General features: G+C 41.2%; 1 protein-coding gene across 2 annotated transcripts in view; it reads left to right on the forward strand.

The window, feature by feature from the left end:
• Positions 1 to 22,667, forward strand: part of GAREM1 (GRB2 associated regulator of MAPK1 subtype 1) — a 236,747-nt gene that overhangs the window by 186,677 nt on the left and 27,403 nt on the right. For both annotated transcript variants that reach the window (XM_070778766.1, XM_070778767.1), the window contains exons 3-4: positions 504 to 634; positions 19,933 to 21,105. In XM_070778766.1, the coding sequence (XP_070634867.1) occupies positions 504 to 634; positions 19,933 to 21,105 (1,304 nt within the window). The remainder of the gene's footprint in view (positions 1 to 503; positions 635 to 19,932; positions 21,106 to 22,667) is intronic.

Genomic DNA, 22,667 nt, shown 5'->3' on the forward strand with positions numbered 1-22,667 from the left:
CCCAAGACACAACTAAGCCTGAGATTATTTTATTCCACCTGCACATTTTAAAAACACTAATTTAAAAAAACCAGTTCCCCCAGGCCACTCAACCTTGGTTTTAGAATATAATGTGTGGGGGTATCATTACACCTAAATAACAGCAGGACCACTGTCAACAAGCCACATGTGCAACCATTTATAACACACTGAGTTTTCACATCGTGTTTACACTCTAAGCAAGCATTCATCCAATTTGATATTGATCTTTTGGGAATAAACCCTGAATGTAAGCAAAAAAATAAAAAGAAAGAAACTACACGTTTGCTTTCATTTTTAAGCTAATTTTTAAATATATCCTAGTTCAGAGAAAACCTTCTGCCACAGTGGCTTTCTTTTTTTAATGTAATGCTCGGAAGCCTCTGACGGAGAAGAGTGGGAGTAAGGGGAGGGGATGCTGTCACCACGGTGACAGCTGTCCAGCGTAAGCATCTCACAGCTCTTCTGTTTATCATGTATTTTAGGGCAATTCAAGTTGCTGGAACAAGACCGAGATATAAAGGAGCCAGTGCAATATTTCAACAGCGTGGAGGAGGTGGCCAAAGCATTTCCTGAACGCGTGTACGTCATGGAGGAAATAACATTCAACGTGAAGGTAGCTCTGAAAGAACCAAATATTTATCATTACTAACCTCCTTTGGTTTTTAGGTCTTCGTGTGCACAGTTAAGTGCTCATCTGTGCCTCTTCCTATGGGGGTTCCAGCTTCCTCGTGGGTTGGTGCCAATGGCTAAAACTGGTCTCACAAGAACTGTGCTGTAGCTGAGCTGACCACCCAACCCGCCCCCTCTCCGTTACTACACTTAGTTAGCATTATCTTTGGCTAGAATAACTGTTGCTGCTGCTGCTGCTAAGTTGCTTCAGTCGTGTCCGGCTCTGTGTGACCCCATAGACAGCAGCCCACCAGGCTCCCCCGTTCCTGGAATTCTCCAGGCAAGAACACTGGTTCTTCTCCAATGCATGAAAGTGAAAAGTGAAAGTGAAGTCGCTCAGTCGTGTCCAACTCCTAGCGACCCCATGGACTGCAGCCTACCAGGCTCCTCCATCCATGGGATTTTCTAGGCAAGAGTACTGGAGTGGGGTGCCGTTGCCTTCTCCGGAAGTATGAATATGATAAATGGGATCTTGGAGATCCTGACAAAGTTAAGAGACTTCCAGTGTGGGTTAAGAAAGCAAGGTGCAGACTAGGAGCAGCGATAGAATGTAGAATGCTTGGGATTAAATTTGAGGCAGTAACATAGGAAACGACAGGAGTAGCTGTCTCTTCAAATCTGAATATGCCTTTTTGAGTAGGCAGCCGAGGTGGGGGGAACAGAAAATGGCAGATGAGTAGGTCAAGAAAATGAAAGAATATGTGGGCAGGTAGCCTCTTGCTGATTATTTTGTCTGTTTCCTCCAATCCCTCCTAAGCTAATGGCATTCAGTGTTTTTAGAACAGCAGTCACCTGCCTCATTCGCCACTTTTTCTCTCTATTAATAACATCCAGCTTTTGGTTTCCATGGTGAGAATCTTGTTTTTGTTTACCCATTTTCCTGCCTACTTGTTTTTAACTGTGATAGGCATTTTTTTAATTACCTCCTTTAGTTTTTTCATCAACTGTCTCTATTCTCATGTTTACTTTCAAAGTCAGAAGATGTCTTATCTCTGAATTGGTCATTCCAAACCGAAGCCTCATTCCTCTATGCTTTAATAAGAAAAATAGCTGCACCAACAGTTTTCAGTCCTACTTCTCTCTTTAAACAAGGTGTCATGATCTAAAGGGCACGTCAGACCAGGTAGTATAGCTCAGGCTCTGGATTCAGAATTGAGGTCCAGACACTACACTGACTGTGACCACGGACAGGTCATAGGACCCCAGTGCCATCATGTGAAAAATGGGCAAAATATGGGAAATACCAAGGGAACATTTCATGCAAAGATGGACACAATAAAGAAGAGACAGTATGGACCTAACAGAAACAGAAGACATTAAGAAGAAGTGGCAAGAATACATAGAACTACTACACAAAAAAAGATCTTCATGACCCAGATAACCACAATGGTGAGATCATTCACCTAGAGCCAGACATCCTGGAGTGCAAAGTTAAGAGGACCTTAGGAAGCATCACTACAAACAAAGTTAGTGGAGGTGATGAAATTCCAGTTGAGCTATTTCAAATCCTAAAAGATGATGCTGTCTAAGTGCTGCACTCAATATGCCAGCAAATTTGGAAAACTCAGCAGTGGCCACGTACTGGAAAAATGTCAGTTTTCTTTCCAATCCCAAAGAAAGGCAGTGTTCAAACTACCACACAGTTGCACTCATTTCACATTCTAGCAAGGTCATGCCCAAAATCCTCCAAGCTAGGCTTCAACAGTATATGAACCGAGAACTTCCACATGTACAAGCTGAATTTAGAAAAGGCAGAGGAACCAGAGATCAAACTGCCAACATCCAACGGATCATGGAAAAAGCAAGAGAATTCCAGAAAAACATCTGCTTCTGCTTCATTGACTATGCTAAAGCTTTTGACTGTGCAGATCACAACAAACTGTGGAAAATTCTTAAAGAGATGGGAATATCAGACCACCTTACCTGAGACACCTGTATGCAGGTCAAGAAGCAACAGTTAGAACCAGACATGGAACAATGGACCGATTCAAAATTGCGAAAGGAGTGCATCAGGGCTGTATACTGTCACCATGCTTATTTAAATTCTCTGCAGAATACATCAGGAGAAATGCTGAGCTGGTTGAAGCACAAGCTGGAATCAAGATTGCTGGGAGAAATATCAGTAACTTCAGATATGCAGATGATACCACCCTTATGGCAGAAAGCAAAGAGGAACTAAAGAGCCTTTTGATGAAAGTGAAAGAAGAGAGTGAAAAAGCTGGTTTAAAACTCAACATTCAAAAAACTAAGATCATGACATTCGGTCCCATCACTTCATCGCAAATGGTGGGGAAACAATGGAAACAGTGACAGACTTTATTTTCTTGGGCTCCAAAATCACGGCAGGTGGTGACTGCAGCAAAAATTAAAAGATGCTTGTTCCTTGAAAGAAAAGCTACAACAAACCTAGACAGTGTATTTTACTCTACTTTATAAAGCAGAGACGTTACTTTGCCAACAAAGGTCCATGTAGTCAAAGCTATGGTTTTTCCAGTAGTCATGTATGGATGTGAGAGTTGGACCATAAAGAAGGCTTTTTGTGGTGTTGGAGAAGACTCTGAGAGTCCCTTGGACTGCAAGGAGATCCAACCAGTCCATCCTAAAGGAAATCAGTCCTAAATATTCATTGGAAGGACTGATGCTGAAGCTTCAATACTTTGGCCACCTGATTCGAAGACCCAACTCACTGGAAGATCCTGATGCTGTGAAAGATAGAAGGCAGGGGGAAAAAGGGACGACAAAGGACATGGTTGAATGGCATCACCAACTCAATGAGTTTGAGCAAGCTCGGGCAGATAGTGAAGGACAGAGGATCCTGGGGTGCTGCAGTCCATGGGGTAGCAAAGCATTGTACATGACTGAGTGACTGAGGAACAGCAACAACTCCCCACCTCATAGATTTGTCATGAGAATTAAATGAAGCAACGCATTAAAGCACACATGCTTTGCAAGTGTCTCGTGTAGGGGCTGGCTACCTACAGTCTTAGGGCAAGACACCTGTTTTGTAAATAAAGTTTTATTAGAACACAGCAATCCCCCTGCACTTCCTCTTGTCTGTGGCTGCTTCAGCAATGTAACAGTTGAGTCCAGTAGTTGCAACAGAGACCATATGGCCCACAAGCCTGAAATGACTACTCACTGACCCTGTAAGAAAAAGTTTGCCAACCCCTGATTCGAAACATAAAATCCAACTAAGGGAAGTTTCACATCTAAAAAAAAAAAATTTCCTAACACAGATGATTTCACTTACCCTTTATTTAGTACTTTATACCCTGTGACTGAATATTGAGAACACAGTACATATGTTGTTGTTGTTTCTGAATACCCTTTCACCTCAAATACTTTTTTGGAGCCTTCTTATGCCAGAACACACATGCCAGTACCTGGTGAATTATTTAAAATGTCTCCCAGCCTTGCAAACCCAGCCCAGTAATAGTAAGAAATTCCCCCACGCATGTATTTTCTCCCATCAAAATAAGACTAAAGCTAAATCTTGTAAGTTCTGTCTTTTCTGTGACATTTGCAGAGAGAGCGAGAAGAAAGGGCAGCCTTGGACTTAGCAGTGGGTAGCTTGCAGCTCTCCTTAACTGGGGAAGAGGCATCTTGACTTCAGTACTGTCGCCCAGAAGCTTTCCGGACGACTCCTCTCCAGTCTGAGGGTGCCCGAACACGCTAACCTGGATGCTGTAACGTTGCCCTTTTCGTTCCAGTTAGTGAAGTCCTAGATCTCAGCCATTCCAGCATAGATTTCCCTGGAGGCAGAATAATAAGTTTGCCTTGTCTCCGCTGGGCAACGTGCCCCAACTCAGGAACTGTGACATTTTGATCCAGTATGGAGCATAGTTACCACTTAAGCCTGCACAGACCTCGTAAAAACCATTTCCTGTGGGCTGGGTCAGAGCTCCGCTGACAGTCCTGTCACCTGGGTATCGGCTCCTGAGAACTGGGTTTGGCATCTGCTTCTGGCACGGGTTTCAATATCTTGTCTTTTTTTATTTTTCGGTTATTTTTGGCTGTGCTGGGTCCTCATTGCTGTGTGGGCTTTTCTCTAGTTGCGGCACGCAAGGGCCACTCTGTAGTTGGAGCTTCTCATTGCGACTGGCTCAGGGCATGGGCTTCAGTAGCTGTGGCAGTGCGCTCCACTTGCAGCTCCCAGGTTTTAGAGCACAGGTTCAGGAGTTGCAGCACACAGGCTTAGTTTTTCTGCAGCATGTGGGATCTTCGCGGACCAGGAATTGAAAGGGTGTCTCCTGCACTGGCAGGTGGATTCTCCACCACTGAGCCACCAGGGAAGCCCCAGGATCTTTTTTTTTTTTAATAGGGAAAATAAAATCATTTAAAGTTCGGAGAACTTGAGTGGCAGCTAGGTTTCTCAGTGCTAAGAAACATGACCAAGAATAAAGTGATACACCATTATAAATAATCCAGCAGGACTAGGAAATTTATAGACTCAGATAATCATCAAATGTTAGATCTGGAAAGGCCCTTACACATTGCCCCATCCCACTCCTTCTTTTAATAAATAGGAAAACTGAGAAACAGATGAGAGCTGACTTCATTGATTCATACAAAACCACAAAGCAACTTAGCTGCAAAGCCTGGTCCCCTAATTCAATCCAGTTGTCTTTTTTAACTCCCTCGAATTCTGTCTGTGGATCTGAGATAAGGCCCATGACAATGATGAGAAGATCCTTTCACATAGACACAATAACTTGCATGATAAATTCATTTTCTTAAAAAAAAAAGTAAATAGATGTATTCAATAATTATTGCCTAGCCAAATCCTTCTGCCTTTTGTATCTGAAATGTTGATGGTCTGACACACAGGATTTGGCAACTTTTGTGAATGTTACATCTGCCAATTTTTAAGACCTTCCTTCATTCCTGAGCATAGTGCCAGCATTTCAAAAATAAATCCTACTAGTTCACCTGATGTTTTCTGTCAGCACAGGATGCAGTTTCTAATTAGATAGCATGAGTCCAAATGAACCCCTTCAAAAATGCTAGTGTAACATATTAACCCAGCATTGTTTTTTGTTATCAACCAGTATTCACGGAGAAACAAGGTGGGTTCTTGCTCTGTTGCTTGAAGCAATGGTGAAGATACAAGGAAGTGGCCAGAATGCGTCATTGAATCAATAAGCAAGAGTTCTAAAGTTTAATATGATTCCTGCAACTTGATGCTGAACCTTGGATGTTTTCCAAGGCTTTTAACTTAGAATCAGCCAGCTTTCCCCCCAAGCCATTGACTTGAGGCAGTCTGTGTGCCTTTTATCTTAATATATTCGTTCCCCTTTTTAAAGTTTCCATCTGAAAAAGTGCTGAAGAAATATCTTCCTGCTCTTCCAGCCGGTTAGACCGTATTTTGTTTCCATATGTAAGATAGCTAACAAATTAAACATATGTCATATTACTTCCTCTACTCATCTTAGAACACACTACAGACAAGGCCTTGAAAATACACTCATGAAGAGGGTTTGGGCTGCTCTTGATTCTAACCCTTGTCATAATTATTTTATTCCCTGCCATCTCTCCGATCATGTTTATCTTTACTTTTTAAAACAAATTTATTTATTTAATTTTGGCTGCAGTGGGTCTTTGTTGTGGCACACGGGCTTGGTGGCTCCTCAGCGTGTGAGATCTTCCCAGACCAGGGATCAAACCCCTGCCCCTCTACCTTGGCAGGCAGATTTGTAACCACTGGACCACCAGGGAAGTCCTGTGTTTGTCTTTTAAAAGGCAAAACAGTTTATGGCTAGACTTTACTCTGGGTACATGGGCCATCCTACGGTCATCCTGTACAGTAATACAAAACAGTGGAACTGAATTCTGAGTTTTTTGGTTGTTTTGTTTTACTATATTAAAAGCATAGATCAGTCATGGTGGTCACATCATTCCTAGTTTACTATCCCAGTCCTAGTTTCTGTCTTGACCATTCAGAAAAGGAATCCTTCTCGTTTTGTATGTTTTTAATGATGTCAGACAGGTGTTTTCCCCCTGTGATTTTTTTTTTTTTTTTAATGGATAGGGCTCATTTGCTCTGGCATTTCCTACCTCTTCTAGAACTTTTGGAGCATGATTAATTTTAGGGTAGCCCGTTCTGGGGGTAACTGAATTATAACAAAAATCCTGGGCAAAATGACTGTAATTTTCTTTGAGTTTCTTAAAATGGATTCTACTTTCTATCATCTGAAAGAGAAGTACTTGAACAAAATTTAAACTCATTCTCATCTCTGGGTCGGTATAGTTTTACCTTTAAATGGAAAGAACCCCATACCCTAAGAATTAGGTGTTTTATGGTCTCATTTAAATTGTTGCCTCTTATGTTTGTTAGAATACCTGCTTTAAGAGTCCGAGTTTCATTTAGATTACCGCTTCTGTTCTGCAGTGGGTTGGAAACAAGTTCTACGGGTAGAGTTTAGTTAGATAGGAGGAAGTACTCTAAATTAAGGTCCTTAAAGGCTTTTCCGTAAGCCCTTATGTCATATCTTTTTTGGCTGCTCAGAGGCCTTTATTTCACTGCCTTTTTTTTGGCTACATTTCAGAGAGATCAGAAATTATCAATTACTATGCAGCCTGAATTTTGTCAGATGTAAGAACAAATTTTAAAAATGAAGAGCGAATGAATTTAGAGGTGGCCAATTTTTATTTGTAATTTCCAGTTTTTAAAAATCGCATCTTTTCCTTACCATGAGTCAGATGTCATTTATTTTCAAGAGTCATTCAGAACGATAAAATTGGATACAATGGTGAGGCTAATTATTTCAGTGTTTGAAGACAGCCCAGTGCTTTTTTTGTCATCTGTGGTTTCGAGACCTCCTCTGAAAAACTACCGGTTGGCAAGCCCTCCTTTGCGCCGCTACAAATTAAATCATGGCCATTGTACTTGTCATCCTTGCCCTATTTCCTGTTTAAAAAAATAAAACACTCAGGATTGACATTTGTCTTAACTGTTGATGCCCTTTGCTTCCCGTTTTCTTCCATTTTCCCATAGAAAAGAGTTATAAAAACTGAAGTTTGGGGAGGAAAAGATCTAATATTGATCAAATATTGTCTAACCAAATATCAGTCAGATCAATCCTGATTTTTTTTTTTCAAGAGTTGCGACTTTAACGTCTATTCCATGTCAGTCTCTAAAAGAACTGTTCTTAGGGGAAAATGTTGCCTGTTGACAGAGCCAGAGAGACAGAAGAGCGGAATGGGGTGGGAGAGAGAGAGTGTGTGAGAGAGAGAGAGTGTGTGTGTGTGTGTGTATGTGTGTGTGTAAAATTTTACGTCAGTGTTTTTAAATGTTGCTTGACCCTGGGGTATTAACTCTGAATGGTGTTATGAACAGTAAAACCCTGATAGTTTCCTGGATTAGACCTATTAGAGTTGTTTAGATAACACACTTTGAATGACTTCCTCTCAGGAAACATTGAAACTGGAAATGTTAACCAGGCACGCATACCCAAGCACTTAAGACAGAACACACTGTTTCTTTTGCTATTAAAAAAAAAAAAATCTTAAAGAAATTATGCAAATAAATCACATCTGTAGAAACCAGAGGAGATTGTTTGGCTCAGCTGCCAAAGGAAAAACACTTATTTATGAGCTCCTTCCTCTGTCACGGACAGTGACCACAAGATCGGTCAGTATGCTAGTCTGCTAATACTTGCAGAGCTAATTGCCAGTGTGAACGGTGACATCAGAGTTGGAAGCTTGGAATCACAGATTGTGTGCACATATGTTATGCATTTTTATGTATGGCAGTAGGAGTAACTTCCTCTAGAAGTAGAGACAGACAGGAATCTGTAGACAAAACTGTTGCGTGCGCCTGGAGCGTGACATTTATTGAAGACGGTTTTGATCTGTTTAATCTGTGTGAATTCTGTCTCACAAAGCATGTGGACATTCTCTTTCAGTTTCATTTGGTGTGCAGTACTCACCAGATCTATGATTTTTTTCATCCTGGAAGGTGTATGTTTATAAAGGTAAATAAGGAAAAATAGTACCAAAGTTACTGACTCTAGAAGCTAGAAAGAGATGTTTCTTCTTCTTAGTCCCTCATGTTTGAGAAGCACTGTTGGCTCCCTGTCTGTTCCCTGGAAACAGTTTGTTGTATGAGTGAACGTACGTACGTGTGTGTGTGTGTATGTGTGTCTCAAGTCTCATGAGAACCCTCTCTCTCAACATCCCTGTCTCTAACCTGATCCAAATGGATGGACTGCCAAGTTTTTATTTTACCAAGTTCCAATAAAAAGGAAGTACAGCACTGCATCTGAGCTTGTTGGAGACCAGTTTATCCTAAAACAGCGTATTATGAATCATTTCAATATGTTCACTTCCTTTGGGATGTAACTGTAATGATATTTCAGGCCCTATTCTGACATTAAGTTTTATTCCGGGATAACACATTCAATAAAAATTTGAGCAGTTCTGTGGTACAGAATGAAAGATAATGCTTAGAGATAGTGGTTTGGGCTTGACAGCAGTAGTGCATGAAAACAGAAAACAGCATGAAAATACAGAGATGGGAAAGGCAATGTGAAACAATTATAAGAATTAAAACTGTTAAGAATTATTGTTAATAAAAGTAATAATAACAGTTGTTGAGTTACTGAGAGCTTACCACTGTGGGAAGTTGTTTACCTACAGTAATTAAGCTTGAGAAGTAGCCGATGGTGTTCTCATTTTCCAGATGAGGAAACTGAGACTCAGAAAGGTAAAACACAGGACTTCCCTGGTGGTCCAATGTTAAGAATTCGCCTTCCAGTGCAAGGGACATGGGTTCAATCCCTGATTGGAAAGCTGAGATCCACATGCCCAAGTGCCACAGCTGGAGAGCCCAAGCACCACAGTGAAGATCCAGCACGGCCAAAAATAATAAATAAAGCGAAATGGCAAAACTTTTTCTAAGGTTACTTAACAGTAAACAGGATTCAAATTCATGTTGTAGCTTAGTTGTTAGTATTGCACCATTGATAGTATGGTACCAATTAATTTCCTAAGGCTGAGTGAAATCGCTCAGTCGTGTCCGACTCTTGGTGACCCCGTGGACTGTAGCCTACCAGGCTCCTCCGTCCATGGGATTTTCCAGGCAAGAGTACTGGAGTGGGGTGCCATCACCTTCCTAAGGCTGTGGTTCATTTATTCATCACCAGGGGTCAGCAGACTTTTTCTATAAAGGGACAAAGAGTGAGTAGTTTGGAGTTTGCAGGCCATACAGTCTCTGTTGCAGCTACTCAGCATTGCCAGTGGAGAGTGAAGGCAGCCACAGACCGTGCAGAAACAAATGGGCATAGCAGTGTCCTAATAAAACTTTATTTGTAAAATCAGGTGGAAACTGTCAAGATCATAAAGAAACAAAGCAAGTTCAAGAAATTCACAGAACAGAGAACTGGGTGCAATATGGTATCCTGGTTTGGTCTGGAAACAGAAAAAGGACCTTTGTTGAAAAATTCGGTGAAATCCAAATAAAGCTTATAATGTAGTTAATAGACTATACCAATGTTCATGTCTTAGTTTGATAAAGTGCCATGGTTTTATAAGATGTTAATAGAAGAAGCTAGGTGAAGTGTATACAGGAACTCTCTGTACTGTCTTTGCAACTTTCCTACAAATCTGAAGTATTCCAAGTAAAAGTTAAATTTTATTTGTTATTGATTTAAATTCCTAAACTTACTCCAATATAGAGAAGTCCACGTGAATGCCGAGTCCAAAAATAAACACAATTAAGTTGAGGTCTTGTCAAAAAATAATTATAAAACTTATTTGAGTCCCCAAAAATGGATCTTAAACCTTTGGAGACTGAACTCCTGTTAAAAGCAATACTGTTCTGCCATTTATGTGCTGATAATGCCTCCTTCAGAATAATTCCTGGCCAGAGGCAACAGAACTGTCTGTTTTTTTATAGCACTGCTATTAATTGACAGACTGCTTTTGCCCAAGGTTAAAATTATGTAAAGATGACCTGGAATGGGTAAGAAATTATTTACAAGGATTCTTACTACTTAGTTCTCTAAGAACATAATGATCACTACTGATTAAGCAATATGAATGTCAGTCACTTTACCCAAGATGCTTTGGTAACATACAAGAAAAAAATCCATCTCAGGCTTAATGTAAGCCTGACACTAAACATGATAAAGATAAAATAGAACCGTAGGCTAATCTCACCAGTGACCGATATTGGGTCGGCCAAAAAGTTCATTGGTGTCTTCCATAAGATGCAATGGAAATCCCAAACAAAGTTTTTGGCCAACCCAGTACATCACCTATAGATCAAATGCTGTTTAGGAGAATCATGCAGTATACTTTTAAGTCCACCATGATCACACAGAGATTATTTCAGGCATGTAGGGTTGTTTTGGGGCTTCCCTGGTGGCTCAGCTGGTAAAGAATCCACCTGCAATGTGGGAGACCTGGGTTCGATCCCTGGGTTGGGAAGATCCCCTGGAGGAGGGCATGGCAACCCACTCTAGTATTCTTGTCTGGAGAATCCCCATGAACAGAGGAACCTGGTGGGCTACAGGCCATGGGGTTCCAGAGTCAGACTCGACTAAACAACTAAGCACAGCACAGGGTTGCTTTAATATTTGGAAATATACTGTTATAAAATCCATACATCAAAATTTAAAATAAACGTGACTATCTTATTGGATACAGAAACAGCATTTGGTAAAAGATAAAATCTCTTTGTAGAAACTTTTAGAAAGCTAGAATTGGAAAGACAAATCAGTAATATAATCACCTAGGAATCCCAAGAAAATGAACTGGGAAAACTATGACAATAAAATTACTGGACACAGAATATCAACAAAGCATATTTAACAACACAAATGAACAGTGATATTCAGGGACTGATAACAAAGGCAGACTTAAATACCCAAGAGGGAAATAAAAGATCTGAATACATGATTAGAGTTTTCATGTGACTTTGAAAATATGACTATAATGATGTTGCTGCTGCTGCTGCTGCTAAGTCACTTCAGTCGTGTCCGACTCAGTGCGACCCCAGAGACGGCAGCCCACCAGGCTCCCCTGTCCCTGGGATTCTCCAGGCAAGAACACTGGAGTGGGTTGCCATTTCCTTCTCCAGTGCATGAAAGTGAAAAGTGAAAGTGAAGTCGCTCAGTCGTGTCTGACTCCTAGCGACCCCATGGACTGCGGCCCACCAGGTTCCTCCATCCATGGGATTTTCCAGGCAAGAGTACTGGAGTGGGGTGCCATTGCCTTCTCCAATATAAAAAAAAAACACCATGTAGATGTGCTTCCAATAAAATTACCAATGCAAACCATGGACAGGATGATTCTAAGGTTCATGGCAGGTGGGAGGGCTTCCCTGGTGGCTCTGATGCAGGAGACAGGTTCAGTGTTTGGTCCTGGAGGACCCTACTTGCTGCAGAACAGCTAAGCCCAGTGCCACAACTATTGAGCCTGTGCTCTAGAGCCCACGTGCCCTAGAGGCCATGCTCTGCAACTAGAGAAGCCACTACAATGAGAAGCCTGTGCACCAGAACTAGAGTTTAGCCCCTGTTCGCTGATACTAGGGGGAAAAAAGCCCGCACACAATGAAGACTCAGCACAGCCAAAAATAAAGTTCATCTGGAGAAATAGATTAATATCTAAAAAATATCTAAAATTTCTTGTTGTCATGTTTTCTTTGAAGTTTTTATTTTTAAATAACTTCTGTCTTAATTGTTGCAGGAGTAATATAAGATCTCCCTAACCACTTTCGATTCACCAGCTCTTGGCATTTGGCACACTTGTTTTATCATTCTGTATGCCCACATATACATATATATGTATAACTTACACTTTTCTGAACCATTCAAGAATGAACTGTATACCTTATGCCCTTTGCCCCTTAGTAATCAGTGTATATTTCTGAGGAATAAGGGTATTTTCTTATGTGAGCACAGTGCGTTGAGAACAGTACTTTTATTTACAGTCTATATTCTAACTTTGCCAAGTGTCCCAATATAGTACTTTATAGCATTTTTTTCTTTCAGTACAGAATTCATTCCAGAATCATGTGTTACATTTACTTTTCATTTCTGTCTTTCACTTTAATCTGGAACAGTTCTTCAACTTTTCTTTGTTTTTCATCACATGGATGTTTTTTAAGAATACACACTAGATATTTTACAGAATATGTCTCATTTGGGGTTTGTCTGATACTTGCTCATGATTAGATTCCATTAATGAATGCCCTTGTAGGTGGAATGTTACATGAGTGAGGTTCTGACCTTATCAGGGAGTCACACCCACAGGTATGTGATGGAAATACGCTTCTTTTTGGTGAGTTTAGATTTTATCACTTGTTTCTACCCTCTACAATTACTTTTTCTCCTCTGGCAATTCCTAAGCTTCTGGACGAAGACATTTTAAGATCTTCCTCATTACCATCTCTTTAATCAAACTTCTATAAATTCAGTAATTATTAATGATTCACCCACTCCAGTGTTCTCACCTGGAGAATCCCAGGGACGGGGGAGCCTCTTGGGCTGCCATCTATGGGATCACACAGAGTCGGACACGACTGTAGCAACTTAGCAGCAGCAGCCGCAGCAGCATATAATCTTTACTGTAATAAGTACAAAATTATAATTTTTCCAGCCCCACCACTTCTCTACATGTGTCAGGTTTTACCCCACTCATTTTTTTCATTCATTCATTTTTTATTAACAATATGGACCAATGGGGGCTAATTCAGGCTGGTTCCTGTATCCTTCTGACAGGATCCCATCATCTTAAGAGCATTTCTTTACTTCCCAGCACAACAGAACATTCCCAGCTCATCTTGTATCTTTCTTACCCTAGCCTTGGAATCAGTCACTTATTCCAGGAGCCCTGGTTCCTTTTAATGAGAAATGGTGATAGTGAAGTCTTTGCTTGTAATCTCTTTGAAAGGACAAAACCAAGTAACGTGTGTTTGTGTGTGTGTGTTCTTAAAATTATGAGTTCATACTAATGCCTTCAATTCCAGTCCAACCCCTTGGAGTTCTTTGTTTTTCTCAATTCCATACTTCTGTCTCCCCTGCCACAGTGAAAACTCCCAAACTATGGACACATTTACTCATTTGTTCAATCCTACAACACATGTAAAGTTGTTTCAGATTCACTGTCCCTATACCTCTATGCAAAACAAATCTCCTAAAAAGAACACAATCTTGGTCAGTCTTTTGTTTTTCCAACACCCTCTTCCAACAAGACAACTCTACACATAGACACCAGATGGTCAACACTGAAATCAGATTGATTATATTCTCTGCAGCCAAAGATGGAGAAGCTCTATACAGTTAGCAAAAACAAGACCAGGAGCTGACTGTGGCTCAGATCATGAACTCCTTATTGCCAAATTCAGACTTAAATTGAAGAAAGTAGGGAAAACCACTAGACCATTCAGGTATGACCTAAATCAAATCCCTTATGATTCTACAGTGGAAGTAAGAAATAGATTTAAGGGACTAGATCTGATAGACAGAGTGCCTGATGAACTATGGACGGAGGTTTGTGACATTGTACAGAAGACAGGGATCAAGACCATCCCCAAGAAAAAGAAATGCAAAAAAGCAAAATGGCTCTAGAGAGGCCTTACAAATAGCTGTGAAAAGAAGAGAAGCGAAAAGCAAAGGAGAAAAGGAAAGATATAAGCATCTGAATGCAGAGTTCCAAAGAATAGCAAGGAGAGATAAGAAAGCCTTCCTCAGCGATCAGTGCAAATAGAGAAAAACAACAGAATGGGAAAGACTAGAAATCTCTTCAAGAAAATTTAGAGATACCAAGGGAACATTTCATGCAAAGATGGGTTCAATAAAGGACAGAAGTGGTATGGACCTAACAGAAGCAGAAGATATTGAAGAGGTGGCAAGAATACACAGAAGAACTGTACAAAAAAGATATTCACAACCAAGATAATCACGATGGTGTGAGCACTCACCTAGAGCCAGATATCCTGGAATGTTAAGTCAGGTGGGCCTTAGAAAGCATCAACAAAGCTAGTGGAGGTGATGGAGTCCCAGTTGAGCTATTTCAAATCCTAAAAGATGATGCTTTGAAAGTGCTGCACTCAATATGCCAGCAAATTGGGAAAACTCAGCAGTGGCCACAGGACTGGAAAAGGTCAGTTTGCATTCCAATCCCAAAGAAAGGCAATGCCAAAGAATGCTCAAACTGCCACACAATTGCACTCATCTCACACACTAGTAAAGTAATGCTCAAAATTCTCCAAGCCAGGCTTTAGCAATACGTGAACCGTGAACTTCCAGATGTTCAAGCTGTTTTTAGAAAAGGCAGAGGAACCAGAGATCAAATTGCCAACATCCTCTGGATCATCAAAAAAGCAAGAGATTTCCAGAAAAACATCTATTTCTGCTTTATTGATTATGCCAAAGCCTTTGACTGTGTGGATCACAATAAACTGGAAAATTCTGAAAGAGATGGGCATACCAGACTACCTGACCTGCCTCTTGAGAAACCTATATGCAGGTCAGGAAGCAACAGTTAGAACTAGACATGGAACAACAGACTGATTCCAAGTAGGAAAAGGAGTACGTCAAGGCTGTATATTGTCACCCTGTTTATTTAACTTATATGCAGAGTACATCATGAGAAACGCTGGGCTGGTAGAAGCACAAGCTGGAATCAAGATTGCCGGGAGAAATATCAGTAACCTCAGATATGCAGATGACACCACTCTTATGGCAGAAAGTGAAGAAGAACTAAAGAGCCTCTTGATGAAAGTGAAAGAGGAGAGTGAAAAAGTTGGCTTAAAGCTCAACATTCAGAAAACTTAAGATCATGGCATCTGGTCCCATCACTTCATGGGAAATAGATGGGGAAACAGTGGAAACAGTGGCTGACTATTTTTGGGGGCTCCAAAATCACTGCAGATGGTGATTGCAGCCATGAAATTAAAAGATGCTTACTCCTTGGAAGGAAAGTTATGACCAACCTAGATAGCATATTAAAAAGCAGAGACGTTACTTTGCCAACAAAGGTCCGTCTAGTCAAGGCTATGGTTTTTCCAGTGGTCATGTATGGATGTGAGAGTTGGACTATGAAGAAAGCTGAGCGCCGAAGAATTGATGCTTTTGAACTGTGGTGTTGGAGAAGATTCTTGAGTCCCTTGGACTGCAAGGAGATCCAGCCAGTCCATTCTAAAGGATATCAGTCCTGGGTGTTCATTGGAAGGACTGATGCTATAGCTGAAACTCCAACTTTGGCCACCTGATTTGAAGAGTTGACTCATTGGAAAAGACCCTGATGCTGGGAGGGATTGGGGGCAGGAGGAAAAGGGGACGACAGAGGACGAGATGGCTGGATGGCATCACCGACTCGATGGACATGAGTTTGAGTAAACTCTGGGAGTTGGTGATGGACAGGGAGGCCTGGCATGCTGCGATTCATGGGGTCGCAAAGAGTCTGATACGACTGAGCGACTGAACTGAATTGAACTATATAGTCAGTGTTCCACAGTCACTTTGATTATTTCTCTGTCTCTGGGGCTATTTTTTAGTTTATTCATTTGAAATACAGTTGGGTTCATCTATTTCCATTTGCATTCAGTTTTTGTGTAATTTCTTGTTAATTTTATTATTATTCTTTTTAATATGTAGACCATTAGCCCACTTTCTAACAGGCGAAACTCTATAGCATGGTTTACTCACAGCCGTGTCACTTGCCCTCATGTCCCTTCCCCCAGGTTCCTCACTCCCCTCCCTCCTGGAAGTAACCAATTTCCTTGTTTTCTGGTTTATTTTTCTTATGTTCCTTTAAAAAAAAAAGGCAGAAATACATGTATAGTAACTTTTCCTTCTTTCTTAAACAAGATGGTGGTATACCTTATACATTAAACTTAGTCTGTTCTGGAAAATAAAGTCTGTTACTTGACTTTTGATTTTGATTCTCTTTTCTCTTTCTATCCAAAAACTTTGAGTTTTTGGAATAACCACAAGTGAGGGCTATTGTTTATCAGATCTTAAAATGTATGATAAGGATATAGAAATTAAAACAACATTGTTATGATGTGAAAATAGGCAGAAAGGTCATTAGGAAAAAATATATGTATTTGAATGTATGTGTTTTATAAGTTTAATATATGATAAATGTGGCACTTCAAAACTGAGATGAAAGGGATGGTTATTTGGAAATGTACTGGATACTAAGTTAGCTATTTAAAAATTTAAAGCCCTATCTTAAATAATCCAAGGAAATTTTATGTAAATAAGATAAATATTTAATAAATGAAACCATCAAAATAGCAGAAGAAAATATTAGTTAATGATATCAGCATTTCTTATCCTCAGCAATCGTGAAAGTTGGACTGGATGAATCTGTGCTGTGGGGGCTGTCCTGTGCCTTGTAAGCATTTTCAGCACCATTCTTCGTCTCTGCCCACTAGATGTAAACAGCACCCTCACAGTCATGGCAATCTGGAATGTCTTAGGACACCCAGGGAGTTGGGGAGGGGAGAAAACCACACCTTGATTGGAACCACTGATCTGTATCTGGTGCATAACACCAGATATGAAGGAGCATAACACCAAAGAAGGAGCATAATACCCAAGAATGGACTCTCAAAGGAAATCTTTTAAAATGTTTGCTACATTAAAAAAAAAAAAAACTAAAACCATAGAATTGAAATTCAGGCAACATATTAGGAAATATATAGCATAAATGACATTCACCTTGCATAAAAAGCAGTCAGTAAGATGACCATCACAGGGCTTCCATGGTGGTCCAGGGGTTAAGAGTCCATCTGCCAGTGTAGGGGACACAGGGTCATCCCTGGTCCGGGAAGAGCAGTGTGCCTTGGAGCAGCTGAGCCCAGTCCACCACAACTGCTAAGCCCAAATGCCTCAATTGCTGGAGCCCATGCTCCAGCAGCAAGAGAAGCCACCGCAACGAAGAGTAGCCCCTGCTCACTGCAACTAGAGAAAGCCCGGGCACAGCAGCCAAGACCCAGTGCACCCATGAATAGACACATAAATCGTAAGAAGAAAAGACAACCGTCACAATAGAAGAAATGGGTGAGGGACACAAGGAGGCAGCTCACAAAAGAAAAACTAAATCCTGATAAATATCAGAAAACTTTCACAAGCGTAAATAAATGCAGGTTGCATGCATTACCTTTAATACTGCTAAGCATTAAACTTAGTCAGCATGGGTATGGGGAAACAACCTCATAAATCAGAAATATGAATGTGTGTAACACTCCTGATTTAGCACACACACGCGTAATACACCAGAAGTATTGGGCTGGCCAAAAAGTTTATTCGGGTTTTTCATTACATCTTACAGAAAAACCTGAACAAACTTTTTGGCCAACCCAATGCAGTGAGCAACACATATTAGACCTTTCAAATATATATACACAGCTTTGTTCATGCATTCTGTTTCTGCGACTTTATCCTAAGGAAATAAGTGTAAAATCTTTATTGCAGTACTATTTATAATTGTTAAAAATTGGGAAATCCCATCTGCCTAACAGTAGGGAATTGGTCAAATAAGGCATATCCAGATATAATGGAATGTGTTAGGTCAGTATTGATATTAATGGAGTATATATACAGGAAAATGGACAAATTACAGTGAGAAGCAGAGCAGTAAAATTGTATATAAATATATATCCCTGAGATAGACTAATACACTTCTTTCTTTTTTTAGAACAGGAATTTAAATTTTTGAGTTTGGTGCAATAAGCATAGTAAAATTAGTTTTGCTTAAAACATCACTCAAGAATTTTTAATTTTTATATTAAAATAGAGTTGATTAACAATTTTGTGTTACTTTTAAGTGTACAGCAAAGTGATTAGGTTGTACATATACATGCTATCTATTCTTTCTTCGCACTCAGGTTATTGCAGAATGTTGAGCTGAGTTCCCTGTGCTGTATAGCAGGTCCTTGTTGGTTGTCCATTTTCAGTATAGCAGTGTACACATGTCCGTCTGAACCTCCCAGTTGCCCGACCCCTCACCCCTGGCCCTTCCCTCCTGGTAACCATGAGTTCATTCTTTAAGTCTGTTTCTGTGTTATAAGTAAGTTCATTTGTGGCACGTGTGTTTTTAGATTCCACATGTAAGCAGTATCATATGATAAATTGTCTGTGTCTGACCTAATTCATTTAGTAGGATAATTTCCAAGTCTGTCCATGTTGCTGTAAATGGCATTATTTCATTCCTTTTCATGGCTGATTAGTATTCCATTGTATATATGAACCAGTGTTTGGGGGGTTTTTTTTTAGCCTATGGTCCCTCGTAGCTCAGGTGGTAAAAGACTCTGCCTGCAGTGCAGGAGACACCGGTTCAATTCCTGGGTCAGGAAGATCCCCTGGAGAAGGCAATGGCAACCCACTCCAGTATTCTTGCCTGGAAAATCCCATGGACAGAGGAGCCTGGCGGGCTACAGTCCACGGGGTTGCAAGGCTCAGACATGACTTAGCAACTACACCACCACCACCACCATTCTCGGTTAGGTGTGACTTTGGTGTTTCATAAGAAGTTGTACTCACGTCCTTCTACTCTCCCATCTTGTCTTTTCTTTCTGTTTTTATAAAATTGTTAACAAGTTATTTTTAGTGATTGGTCAGGTTGTATAGAATTTGCTCATTTTTATATCTGTATTTTCTAATAATTCTAGTGAATGTGAGTAGTTTGTATAATAAAAGAATAGGAGAAATGAGACATTTCTTAAATCCTTTGTCCCAACTTTAGAAAATTTAATAAAATTAGCAAAACTTTAAAGGTAAAAAATTAGTAGAATTTTAATAGTTTAAAAGATATTTTCTACTTTTTCTACCTATTTTCTACCTATTAGTATTTATGGAAGTATTTGTATAATTGAAAAAAATACAGTGATAAAATTAAGGTCTCAATATAATTATCTACATGGTAGAATACATAGAAAAAGAAACTAGAAGCATGTTTATCAAACCATTAACCATAGTCATCAGGCTCGTGGGTGTTACTTTTTTTTATGTTTATCTTCTGTATTTCTCAAAATTTTACTAAGGAATACAAAGTACCTTGTTCTTCAGGAAAAAAAGTTTTTAAAAAGTTTTTAAAAGTCTAAAAACTAACATCATCCTGTTATTGTTAGCCACATAAATATTATAGGAGAAATGGAGTGTCTAAATTTAGTATTAAAAACAGCATTTTCCTTTGTGCATGCCCATCTGTCTTAATATCAAGTTTTCTACTTCTCTGTGTGAATAAACTGAAGAAAACAGCCCTGAAATTTGATTTATCCTATTGTAGGTTGCTTCGGGTGAATGCAATGAAGACACCGAAGTTTACAACATCACCCTGTGTACGGGAGATGAACTCACTCTAATGGGCCAGGCAGAAATCCTTTATGCAAAGACTTTCAAGGAGAAGTCGCGACTCAACACCATCTTCAAAAAGATTGGGAAACTCAACTCCATCAGCAAGCTGGGAAAAGGCAAGATGCCCTGCCTCATTTGCATGAATCACCGGACCAACGAGAGCATCAGCCTCCCGTTCCAGTGCAAGGGCAGGTTTAGCACCCGGAGCCCCCTGGAGCTTCAGATGCAGGAGGGCGAGCATACCATCCGCAACATCGTGGAGAAAACCAGGCTCCCCGTGAACGTGACGGTGCCCAGCCCACCGCCCAGAAACCCGTATGACCTCCACTTCATCCGCGAGGGGCACCGCTACAAGTTTGTGAACATCCAGACCAAGACAGTGGTGGTCTGCTGTGTGCTGCGCAACAACAAGATCCTCCCTATGCACTTCCCTTTGCACTTGACCGTCCCCAAGTTTAGCCTCCCGGAACACCTGGTCAAGGGAGAGGGATGGCCTGAAACCCTGGTCCATCACTGGCTGGGTATCTGCCAAGAACAGTTCGACATCGATGAGTATTCACGGGCAGTCCGCGACGTGAAAACCGACTGGAACGAGGACTGTAAGAGCCCCAAGAAAGGCCGGTGTGCCGGCCATAACCACGTGCCCAATTCCCTTAGCTACGCTCGCGATGAGCTCACCCAGTCCTTCCACCGGCTCTCGGTCTGTGTGTATGGCAACAATCTCCATGGCAACAGCGAGGTGAACCTCCACGGCTGCAGGGACCTGGGAGGAGAGTGGGCCCCCTTTCCTCACGACATCCTACCCTATCAGGACTCGGGGGACAGCGGGAGCGACTACCTTTTCCCAGAAGCTGGTGAAGAATCTGCAGGCATGGCAGGGAAGTCAGAACTTCCTTATGAAGAGCTGTGGCTGGAGGAAGGCAAGCCCAGCCATCAGCCTCTCACTCGCTCCCTGAGCGAGAAGAGCAGATGCGACCAGTTTCGAGGTTCTGTCCGGTCCAAGTGTGCAACCTCTCCCCTTCCTGTGCCCGGAGCGCTGGGTGCAGCAGTGAAATCTGCAGAGATCGCCCTACCTCCGCCTCCAGTGCCTCCCAAATCCGAAGCCGTGAGTCCTTTCTGTTTTGGGGGTGATGGGCCAGTTCTGTCTCTCTGCTCAGTCTTCTGCTAATTTACTTTCTTTCTTAAAGAAAGGAAAACTCCCCAATGCAAGGTGATCAGAATGAGCAATTTGCTGAATTTGGAGAGAAATAGAAATACTTGGTGGATTTTTTTTTTTTTTTTACCAGTTGGGAGTTAGAGTTTAACTTTATGTTTGATGAGATGTGTGTGTGTGTGTGTTGCTCAGTCATGTCTGACTCTTTGCGACTCCATGGACTATATAGCCCACCAGGCTCCTCTGGCCATGGGATTTCCCAGGCAAGAATACTGGAGTGGGTTGCCACTTCCTCCTCCAGGGGAATCTTCCCAAGAAACTCAAGAGAGTTTTATTAAGAGAGGTTTAAACATGCTGCCTGGAGTACAGATAATAGGGAGGAGAGGGCAGAAGGCTGAGTAGAGAAAAGGTATGAACTTGGTAACAGGTATGGAATGATGACGCCCTGAGCTCCAGCCGTCGGTAGCAGCAGATGGCAGGGAGAAATGAGCTGCTTGGGAACATTTCAGAGATGCAACTAGCAGTATTACTGATAAATTGGGTGTGAGTAGTGAAGGAGAGAAATCAGGAGACACTCTGAGATGTGCAGCCTGAGCAGCAGAGTGATATTAGCACCACTTAGACTGAAGGAATAGATTTATTTGGTGGGGGAGAAGGATCAAGAGATGTCTGTCAGCATGATTTGTAGTTCTCTCTTCGAAGTTACATTGAGACCAGAGTGTCGTGGATGTGTTCACACACACACACATTGAGATCCGAGCATCATGGGTGTGCTTGTGCACACTCATTGAGATCCGAGCATCATGGGTGTGCTCATGCACACGCATTGAAATCAGAGCGTCTTGAGTGTCTCACCCACACTCATTGAGATCAGAGCATCATGGGTGTGCTCATGCACACACATTGAGATCAAAGCATCATGGGTGTGCTCACTCACACACATTGAGATCAGAGTGTCATGGGTGTGCTCACATACATGCATTGAGATCCGAGCATCATGGATGTGCACACGCACTTAGATCAGAGCATCATGGGTGTGCTCACGCACATGCATTGAAATCAGAGCTTCTTGAGTGTCTTCACCCACACTCATTGAGATCAGAGCATCATGGGTGTACTCACCCACGTGCATTGAGATCAGAATGTTATGGATGTGCTCACACACACTCATTGAGATCACAGTGTCATGGGTGTGCTCACGCACACACATTGAGATCAGAGCATCATAAGTGCGCTCACCCACATGCATTGAGATCAGAGCATCACAGGTGTGATGCTCAGAGCAGAACCAGGCCCAACGTGGTTTTGTTCACCACCTCAAACACAGCTCACTCAGAGCTTGAGAAGGCATCTGTCAAATTATAATGGAAAAGGATCATATAGGAGAGGAGAAAGGGCCTCTGTTTTGACCATGTTTTTGATTGACAGGCACTCTGAACCTTGCCTGACTTTTTTTTATCATGGATTTCATTATATCTGAAGGGAAAAAGTACTCAAGGCATTGGATATAATTC

Source organism: Bos indicus, chromosome 24 (genome assembly GCF_029378745.1).
Source record: "Bos indicus isolate NIAB-ARS_2022 breed Sahiwal x Tharparkar chromosome 24, NIAB-ARS_B.indTharparkar_mat_pri_1.0, whole genome shotgun sequence".
Classification (NCBI taxonomy): domain Eukaryota; kingdom Metazoa; phylum Chordata; class Mammalia; order Artiodactyla; family Bovidae; genus Bos; species Bos indicus.